We start from the raw sequence: 11,000 nt of genomic DNA, 5'->3' as shown, positions 1-11,000 counted from the left end.
GAAAACTCGGCTGACCTGACATACGTGGGCTTAATTGTTCCGACCCCACTTTTAGTGGGGGGGGGGGAGGAACTATATACTCAACTGGGTTTGTTTTTTTTGTTCAGTCAATTTTGGCCGATCGATATATTCATCGTAGAGAGTTGTGAGTGGTATCATTAGAAAGCCCGTCCAGCGTAGAATGTGGAATTAGAAAGATTTTTTGATTTACCTTTTTTACAGGGAAATATCGAAGTTTAAACTTTGAGAAAAGTAGAGTGAACTCCGTTGTTTTTGTTCAGAGTTTCCGTTATTTTTGACCAAATTTTCGTTAATTTAGCTAAATTATCTTGAAATTGTTATCGGTAGTGGGATTGAAAAGATAGAGGGGGGTTGCTGAATTGCTCGATCTGAGGTTTTGGCTACAATTTATGCGAAATTTTTTAAAAATCAGACTTTTTTCGTCAAAAATGGGACCAAATACGCATTTTTGGCCCGCTTTCACTGAATTTGCTGAAAGTGGACACCTTAAAACTGCAGTAAAATTCATCGCAAGCTTGAAGAGAGAGCTAGTTGCACTCTCGCTGGTATTGAAAATCTTCAGAAATCGTAATGCTGCCAGATTTTTGCAAATTTAGTCACGATAATTAAACGAAATGCATTATTTGTTTTGGATATACTTTGAGAAAAGTAGAGTGAACTCCGTTGTTTTTGTTCAGAGTTTCCGTTATTTTTGACCAAATTTTCGTTAATTTTGCTAAATTATCTTGAAATTGTTATCGGTAGTGGGATTGATCTTATCTTAAAAGGTAGAGGGGGTTGCTGAATTGCTCGATCTGAGGTTTTGGCTAATATTTATGCAAAATTTTTTAAAAATCAGACTTTTTTTCGTCAAAAATGGGACCAAAAACGCATTTTTGGCCCGGTTTCAGTGAATTTGCTGAAAGTGGACACCTTAAAACTGCATTAAAATTCATCGCAAGCTTGAAGAGAGAGCTAGTTGCACTCTCGCTGGTATTAAGAGTCTTCAGAAATCGTAATGTTGCAAGATTTTTGCAAATTTAGTCAAGATAATTAAACGAAATGCATTATTTGTTTTGGATATACTGAAAAATTTTGCTTAAAAATTGATCTATTTTGCAACCATTTGAACAATTGAATCTCTTCTTAGTCTAGCAGCAATATCAGGAGTGATATTGATCTCACCATAGATCCATACGGTAAAATATTTTAGATTTTAATGGGAAGCGGCATTTTTTTAAAAAAAAGTTTCCGCATATAGTTTCTTACGCATATTGCTGGCAAGAATTTCAAAAAAGGACTCTTTTATCGACAGATACTATTTACAAAAAAAGAATACTAACGAACTTTTTTTACGGTCTCAGAGTAAAGCTCGTGTTTTTTATGGCTCTGACCAATTGCTTTCGTAAAATTTTGTGGATTTCTTATGTTTTGCTTTCATTTTTTAAATACTTTTTGTAGTCCAATGAAATAGTCACCGCAATCAGTGATCAGAATGGTTTATTAGGAGCTATATATGAAGCAGACAATGCTTTCAATTGTTACCTAATGTCTCTTATAACCTTGACTTCATTTGTTTTAAGATAATGAAGGCGAAATTTTGAACTTTGCCAACATTTTCTCTTATTTGTATCAGCTTCGGCGTAGTCTCAATATAAACAAGCAAAAACCCATTTCCTGTTTGTCAATAAATTAATGTCTGTAATGGTTTTATATTTAACTAATAGATTCTTGGTTCTGACAATACGAGTTTCGAATATTTTTAGTTTAATTGCAGATTTTTTGAGTTCATTTTGTTTCGATGTCGGTTTATTACATTATTGATAGATCCAATTGAAGATAAGTATAGTTGGGAAAATGAACGGGGTTAAAAAAAGGCGTATCCGAGTACGTTAATTGTTTTTATTGAGTAGTTTGCGCTTTTGGCTGAGACAGTGCTCTCTTGCAAAATTTATTGATTTTTTTGCGTAAATTTGTCTTTCTTTTGGTTATTATACGACATATACCTAATAGTTATTGCTCTCAATTGCTTCCCCAAGACATATAACAACCTATTTTAACATTTCAGTATATAACTATTTCTTTTAGTATCTTTTAAGCTAACTTGTTTTTTAAAAAAAAACACTTTTTCAACTGTTTCCTTTCTGCTTTGATTTTTGTCACAATCTAACTCAATCTCACTAATAAGAAGTCTCAATTACTTTTAATGACTCATACATTAGTTTTGCATTTGGTTATATGTTTTGACTGATTGATTGGACCATTTAGTTTCATAAGAAATTATCGAGATTTCTCTACTGTTCACTTTTTGGGTTTTGCGTTGTCATTTCTATGTAGTCCTTTTATAGGGAAAACCCCATTGATTTTCAGATGAAAACCAGGTGATGTTTTAAAGCTCTTGCGGATAAGGTCTTTTAATTTTAGTTCTTTGAACACTGTGGTTTAAAATTGTTTGTGAAGTTTTGGCTTCTGCCTGTTTTTGTTATCTTGTCGTCTCGTGACTTAGTCTCATTAATGACAAGCCCAATTGGTCTTCTGAGGTGTTGCATCTTAATGACCTCTTTTTGTTGAAATCTTTTGTCTGTTATGACAATTGAAAAAGAATTGTTTTTGAAATATAAGAAAAAAATTTGCATTTTTGAGCTCGGCCATTTTTTTTAAAATTGTTTTTTCTTGGACAGTTTGTAGCTTAGCCTCTGTAAAGACAGTTAACAACCCGTTTCTAGTAGGCTATGTTTAAAGAAATATTCGTTTTAGTGCCAACCAATTGTTTGTCGGCTTTGTTACTACTGTTACTACGAAATTTTATAACATAATTGAGAAGTTTATATATATATTTACATTTTAAAGGACTTTTGTTTTCTTTTAAAATTATTAGGCTGATGGTAGGTCTCATTGGCTTTGGATTATTGCAAAATTGAACATTTTCATTGCTCTTAGTAACAAGTTTATGGTTTCAACCGTTTCAATGATTTCACTCCCATTTCGTGCAAAGCTTACTTTTGCCGGTATTCGTCCTTCTTTTTGTAGTCATATGACGTACACTGGATAATGACAGGTCTCTATTGCTTCATATGCAGATATAGATAAAAATTTTAGTGTTTCATTTATTATCTAATGATGATAATCATTTTTGAAATCAATTGTTTTCAAAAAAGAAACTTATTTCTGAACTTCGCGCCTTTTTGCTCTGTTTGTCGACCTGTTACCCAGTCGCATTGAGAACACGTCCCATATGTTTTCTATTGAAGTGAAGGTTGTTTTTCTTGTTTAAGTTTCTTCTGATGGAAGGTTGATTTTATAATTTTTTGAAAATATACACATCGATTTTTGGTCGTAATTAAGGTTTGTTATTTAATTTTTGTTATAGTCATTTCCAGTAGTCATATTAACAAGTTTTATCGGCCCTCTAGCGTGGCCTTATTGTATTCCATTATGGTTTATTGAGCGATATGTATGTTTTTGATACTTTTCGATCGTTTCATCATTTGGTGGCCAATTAAGTCAAGAATGTGGATGAGCGGGGTCGGAACATTATGTGTGGACGCACATTACCGAGCCTCCTTGTTTATTCTCTGATCAGACTACTGTGAATAAGAGCATATCAACGAAGAACTCATTGAACTCTCTACAAACCACGTGCCGACCAATATCCAGACATTCGTGTGCTCTATCCTTTTCCAGATTATTCTGTTAGGTTGCACGATGCTCAGTTGTTTTCTCGAAGTTAGTGTGATTAGAGGTCGCTTCGGTCTCTAATTTTGACCAAAGGCCATGCTGGAACCGAACTTTTTGATCCGAAAATGAGTGTGAAATTTGACACTAGCTAGAGCATCTCTTGACGGATTTCTGGATTGACAAAAATAGTAGCAAATGTCAACCATACATGACCCATGAAAAGAGTGAGCTTGACCATGTTCATCTTATAAAAATGTGTCTGGACTCATGATGAGACTTTAGGAATCGATTGTAGGTAAGTGCTCGACCAAGTATTGTGGGTCAAAATTGCCCCCTTGGCTCGTCTTTTTGAATTTTTTTATAGAGAATAGACATCGACTGGTGTTTTTGTTTGCAAAACAGGAATCGGTGGCGCCCGGAGACAGAAGAGGCAAAATGATGTAGTGATTGATGTGTCTGTGACCTTCATTTGGACGAACACTACAAACAACTGCGGTGACTCATGCTCTGCCGACTTGGAGTTCAACCAGACAACGCAAGAGGTGACGAGTCAACCTTAAAAGCAATTTTTCACAAGCATTCAATTACCTGATATCTTTAGGCTGACTCAACTAACAATGAGCTGGACTCCACCAGGGCATCAACGCTAAAAATCACCTCCGAGTTTAAAAATTGTGACGAATGATCTTTCGGCAATTGCGGTTTTTATTACCCTAATCCAAAATACCCAGGTTTGGGTGGGCGACCATAGACTGCTGTTATCAGACCATTTGGGTCGCGCACTGGTGGCTCGGCGCGACCCAAAATACATGGTCTGGCAAACGCTTGAGTCGCACGATGGTCTGGACAATGGTCGCGCTACCGTCTGGTCAGAGGGCAAAGTCGCACTATAGTCTGATCAAAGGTCGCACAAAAGTCTGGACAAGGGTTGCTCTAAGGGGCTGATCAGAGGGAAAATTGCACTATAGTCTGACAATAGGTCGCACGAAATCCGGACAATGGTCACACTACGGACTTATCAGAGGGCAAAGTCGCACTATAGTCTGATCATGGGTCGCACGAAAGTCTGGACAATGATCGCACTACGGTCTGATCAGTGACCAAAGTCTGGACAAAAGTTGCCCCAAAATCTGACCACAGATCATTAACTGACCATATTTATTTGACTGCAGTTTTCATCACTGTTTTTGACCACCCAAAAAAGTTGCCGGCAATTCAAAATGACTTTCTGTTTATATTTTTATCAATCAGTTTTGTCCTAACCTTAACAAGATATACTAATTTATTAGATTTTGATTTGATTAGTATATAGTTTTGAATTGAATAATTTAAACAAATAACAACGGATTATGACATGTGTTCAAGAATGGTCTGATCAGAGGCAGCTTCGGCCGCACTAAAGTCGCACAAGTTTTTTGGGTCGCACTATGGTCGCACCAATTCTTGGGTCGCACTACGGTCTGATCGTCGCACTACGGTCTGATCAGAGTGCCTTGGGTCGCACGATGGTCTGATAAGAGGGCAAAATCTGGGAAATACTCTGATCAGAGCGATCTAAGGTCGCGCATCTAAACCTGGGTGCCGAATATAAACGACGTAAGATAACGTCAGTGTTAAACGTAAGAGAGCTTCGGTATCATCGGTATCTTCGGTTTTGTCGCTTTTGGTCGTAGAAAAGATTCCGTGTGTTAAGTTTGAAAGATTCGCGAGAGAATCGGTATTGTCGGTTTTGGGGGAAGAAAGATTCGGTATGATTGTTGACTAAATCATATTCGCTGGGTTTTGACATACTTTCTTTGTAGTTTACAAGCAAAGTTATTGACGGTTGGTTACGTTTGAAATCGAACCTTCTGGGTGTTTTTGTTCAGTCCGCTGGACTAGTTGATCCTTTCTACACCCAGTGCGACGATTCCCGGTAAATCCTGGCCGAGAAACCGGGAAAATTACCATTCCTGATAATTCCCGCTAAAACTGTCAGGAAATTACCAGGAATTGCAGGGAAATAACATAGATTGCCATTTCCTGCCAGAAAAACCATTTTCCCATCAAGAAAGTATCAGCTTTTCCGGGAACACATCTATCTTTGAAAATAAACCGGATTTCTTGACATGTTCCCTCGAGGAAGCACCAGTGAAAAGTTACCTTTCATCATCGGTTGTCAAGGATATTTTATTGAAGTTGCTGATCCTGCCTTGAAAATTGCGTAGGTTGATCACACTATTTCCGTTTTTGGAGAGAAAAGTGCGTTTTCTATTGTTGAGTATTGTTACTTGATGGTTGAGGTTATCATATAAAATTTGCCCGGGTAAATTGTATTTCGACTATTTCGACTATCCCCAGGACTAATGTCGAGCATTGCAATCCCCTAGAAAGATGATGCCTTCAAGTTTGTTTTTGTTTGTGTTTTTTTACGAAAACGGTTATGAAAAATGTGTAGTTGCTCTCAAACGATGTTGGTTGACGAACTTCTGACAGATATATGACAGTCTCCGTTAACAAACGTTTTCAAGGATATAACAAATGTTTTTGCAATTTTGACTGAGTTGTCTTTGAAGCAAGTCACAATTCGTCTCCATTAGTTTGCGTCTAGACCTGACGGACCTTGGCAGCTATGGGTGTTCATGGCCTCTTTTTTAAGCGCCATTGCGCTGAAGCATTTAAAATCCCATAGAAAGCAGTTTAACATTGTGTTGGAAAATGCATAGTTGCTCTAAAATTATGTTGGTTTATGGACTCATCTTTTAGAAACTACAGTGTCCCTTAGCAAATCTTTTTGAGATTAAACCAATGTTTTGCTTTACAGATTCAAAATTATACCCAATGCTTTTTCCAAGAAAATTGGCTACAAAGACCCGCTTTTCCGAACGTCACTCTTCTAGTTTTTTTTAAAATACTAATTCTGACGTATTGATATAAGTTGTTCATGTAGCTTCCCAGAGAGTGGGAGCTTGCTGTTCGTCGCTTGTCTGTCCCTTAGGTATTGTTATCCCTGAGAGCTCGATGTTGTGTGCTCCTCGTCTGTGGTGCAGTCATAGCTCTTAACGTCTTGTCCTTGTCCCCAATCTGCATCCCAGCTGAGGCGAGTGACGCCTCCGAGGTGCTTATTCTATGCTTTGAACGCACGTACTGTCTTGATTGAACAAACGAACAGATATTAACAGTTGTTGAGGATACAGGACAGCTAAAGCTAACATATTGCCCCTGCAGTTTCTATTTTGTGCTTAAATCCTCAGGGTAAAAATTTCTGCGTTATAAATGGTTGATTTGATAAATAACCTTTCTTTTTGGTTAATTACATTTGGATATTATTTTATTGTTATTATTATTGTCTTTATCATTATTATTATTATTAATATTATTATTATTATTATTATTTTTATTATTATTATTGTTATTATTATTATTATTATTATTATTATTATTATTATTATTATTATTATTATTATTATTATTATTATTATTATTATTATTATTATTATTATTATTGTTAGTATTATTATTATTATTATTATTATTATTATTATTATTATTATTGTTATTATTATTATTATTATTATTACAATTACTATTATTATTATTATTATTATTCTTATTATTTTTATTAATACTATTATTACTGTTATTATTATTTTTATCATTATTATTTTTATTATGATTATGATTACTATTGTTATTATTATTATTATTTTTATTATTTTTATTATTTTTTTAATTATTAAAATTTTTTTATTAATATTATTATTATTATTATTATTATTATTATTATTTTTATTATTATTATTATTATTATTATTATTATTATTAAAATTATTATTATTATTATTATTATTATTATTATTATTATTATTTTGATTATTATTATTATTGCTTTATTATTACTGTTAGTTTTAATATTATTTTTATTATTATTATTATTATTAACATTATTATTATTTTTTTTATATTATTTTTCCAAGGTGAGAGCTGGTAACCGTGTGAGGTGAACTCTCCTCCCTGCCCCGTTGAGACGCCCGTAAGTTGGTTCCCCCTACTGGTTTTGTGTGCAATGTAAATCTGGCCCCTGAGCTGTACCACTGGGTTACTAATATAAGAAATGCCTAGTTCGATAAATGTTTGATAGGAAAAATGCCTAGTTTAATATTTTTAATATTAATAATATAAATTTTATATTATTTTCCAACGTGAGGTCTGGTTGCCGCGTTAGGTGAACTCTCCTCCCCGTCCCGTTGAGACGCCGGTTAGTTGGTTCCCCCCTCTGGTTTTGTGTGCAATGTAAATCTGGCCTTGTATCACTGGGTTACTAAAATAAGAAATGTCTAGTTTGATAAACGGTCGTATTTTTGCGTCCATTAAGACCTAGAAAGACACTAGGAAGACCAGAAGGATAGGTTTTCGGAAGGTTTCCCCACATACTCCGGTAATTGCCTGCAAGGTTTCCCCGCTTATCCTGGCAATCTCCTGGAAAAATTTTCCTGCGTAAATTTGTAATTTCCCGGAAGTTTTCCCCGCTTATCCTGGTAATTTCATAGAAAGTTTCCCTGCTTATCCTGGTACTTTCCTGAAATGTTTCCGCGCGTATTCTGGTAATTTCCTGGAAGATTTATCTGCTTATTCTGGTAATTTTCGGGTAATTACCTGTTTGTTCTGGTGGTTCCCCGAACTGATGCCCGAATTTCCTGGTAATTTCCTGACAAGTTCCTGGTTTTCCCAGTAACGATGTCGAGAAATTACCGTAAGTTACCATTAAATTTCAATCCCGGTAGGATTCTTGGTAATTTTCCCTCCGAGAAATTAGGGAATTTTATCGGGAAAATTACGGGGAAAGTTCCAATTTTACCGGGAATTGTTGCACTGAACAGAACGTGCAGCTTTCCTGTTAATTCTTGGCAGGTAAACACAAAAAATAAAAATTTTGTTTTTGATTCGGTTTCACCAAACCGAATCTCTCTTACGTTAAAAAAACCGTCGATAACGAATCTCCCTTATGTTAAATACCGAACAAAAATGACGATACCAATCTAGAAATCAAAAGGCTAGCGTAGTTTTCGGCAGCAAAACGACGACAGCGACAATATCTTTTGTATACAATCGGACAGTTTCTCGACTATGGCAGCGTTGAATGAGTTGAAAATGGCGAAAAAAAGTCCACCGCTAAAAATAGCAAATCTTAAAATAGTCACGTCAAAATCGGCACAACTCTTTCAGCTCTGAAACTTTCTGATAATCAATTTTTTAATGGTCAGAATCTGATATTCATTTGAAATCGTTCAATTTTTTTTTGATTGAACGGCTTCAAACAATCGGCTTTGTTGTGCATGTCAATTTACTTAAAACAACGACCCCCAGTAATGTTTATGATAGTTACTAAAAATCCAGGAAGTACTCCATTTTTAGAGGGAAACCGAAGTTCACGCGCTAAGTTTACAGGAACTCTGACAAAACTCAAGTATATCTTTGTCACTACATTCACAGCTAAAATATGCGAGCAATTTGTGGCGAAAAAATTTTTCCGCCATTAACCGCAATTGTTACAACCCGGGTCGAGATCTCAGCGCCGTTTCAGCGCATTAATTTATAAGAAATGTGCTGAATGCGCTGTAATTATATAAGAAATCAGCTGAATGAGCTCAAATGAGCTGAAATGTGTTGAAATGCGCTGATTTTTCTATTAAAAAATTTCAGCACAAAACTCTTACATAATAATACGCTGAAAAGCGCTGAAACTAATGCATTCAAATTTCAGCGCATTTCATAAACAAATTGAGCGGATTTCAACGCTTTTGGCCACTGACTCCTGAGTTTTTTTACCATTTAAATTGGTTTTACAGTAGCGATTAACGTTTTATAAGAAATGCGCTGAAATTTTGCAATAATTTTTCAGTGCATTTCGTACATAATCTCAGCGCATTTCTTACTAAACTGTCTATTAATATAAAATCAAGCTAAATGGGAAAAGTTTGTCTGCTTGATGGCTACGGTACAGGAGAGCAGGGTTCGAGTGTCAGCCACCGCTCGTTCTTTTTTTAAAAAAAAATATGTGGTGTTCAGCGCATTTCATGCAAAATTTCAGCGCATTTCTTTCATTTTATAACATAATTTTTGGAAAAATTCTCGACCCGGGAATATTTTCCTTTAAAATCTAGACCCCGGTATCAATTCGTTTTGTGTATTTTCAGGTAAGCGTTGTGAGAGATCTGGCAAACGAGGTCAGAAGTAACTTAGCAACTACACAGAAGCCAGTGGAGGGGAGTAACAATGATGTTCATACTGGCAACGATGGAAACACAGCGTGGGGAGGAATACTCGAAAACATGGATGAACAGTAAGTTTGAGACAATTCCTTTCTCATTTAGCTTTTGAAGGTTTATTTACTATTTCTGGGAACGCGTTCTCAGTTCCGTTTTCTAAAATTTTAAAATCTGTAGACATAATTTTATGATTTCTAATTATTAAAAAATTTGAAGTGATATCTATGATAGACATCAAAACCATGGAATTTCAGGGAAAAACCAGAGTAGTTTTTGTTCAATTAATAGCTGACACTAGCCTCTCAAAGGTTTTCTGAGCGTTGTTTTTTTTCGACTCGAATAAGAGTACTGGTGACCTACAAGCTTTCTCGAAATAAAGAAGTGTATTGGTATTCTATACGTTTTGATTTTTTTAAAACTGATTCAAATTTTATCATGATTTGAATTTCTATCTCATTCATTCTTACCGAACATAGGTTTTCAGATAGTTGATTTATGTCTGCGGTCATTGGACTTCATCAGTAAGCTAGTTTCTAATGTAAAGTAACTAACAACGGCTGATAAAACGCAAGGTTAACATGCCATTTTGAGAATTTATAAACCACACCTACATCCCTCCCAAACTTTACCTATCCACCGCCTGCCAACCTACCCCCTACTTATCACAACCCCCTCCCCCCTATGCCTACGTACTCCCCTGCCCACGCCTACCCACAAACTAAACAAAGCTAAACTAAATTTCAGCTTTTTAAAAAACACTTTTGTATTCCCATTGGGTATTCAACTTTCGGTATTTTGTTATTTCTTCTTTCTTTGATCTTTCTAATTTAGATGAAGTTAGTTTAGTGATATTGCTTGACTCTCCACGTCTTTTTGTACATTCCACCGGCTGTATTTCTTCAGTTCTTTTTTAGCTTCCATATTATTTTTCCTATTACATAAATCACAAATTCCCCGTTTGATTTCTGACTTCTAATAATATTGTTTCTACTGAACGGATTTCATATCCAATCACTCACTGAATTAAGCGATATAGTGAATACGGTTATGATCAAGGCGGAAAATAAAAATAAA

General features: G+C 35.2%; 1 protein-coding gene across 1 annotated transcript in view; it reads left to right on the top strand.

Moving 5' to 3' along the window:
• The window catches only part of LOC142341360 (uncharacterized), a 79,754-nt gene that overhangs the window by 44,769 nt on the left and 23,985 nt on the right, over positions 1-11,000 (top strand). The window contains exons 10-11 of the mRNA XM_075392288.1: positions 4,081-4,220; positions 9,855-10,000. Of these exons, the coding sequence (XP_075248403.1) occupies positions 4,081-4,220; positions 9,855-10,000 (286 nt within the window). The remainder of the gene's footprint in view (positions 1-4,080; positions 4,221-9,854; positions 10,001-11,000) is intronic.

The sequence above is a fragment of the Convolutriloba macropyga genome, chromosome 6 (genome assembly GCF_964194025.1).
Source record: "Convolutriloba macropyga chromosome 6, txConMacr16.3, whole genome shotgun sequence".
Taxonomy (NCBI): domain Eukaryota; kingdom Metazoa; phylum Xenacoelomorpha; order Acoela; family Convolutidae; genus Convolutriloba; species Convolutriloba macropyga.
This window is presented reverse-complemented; position numbering and strand designations above follow the sequence as displayed.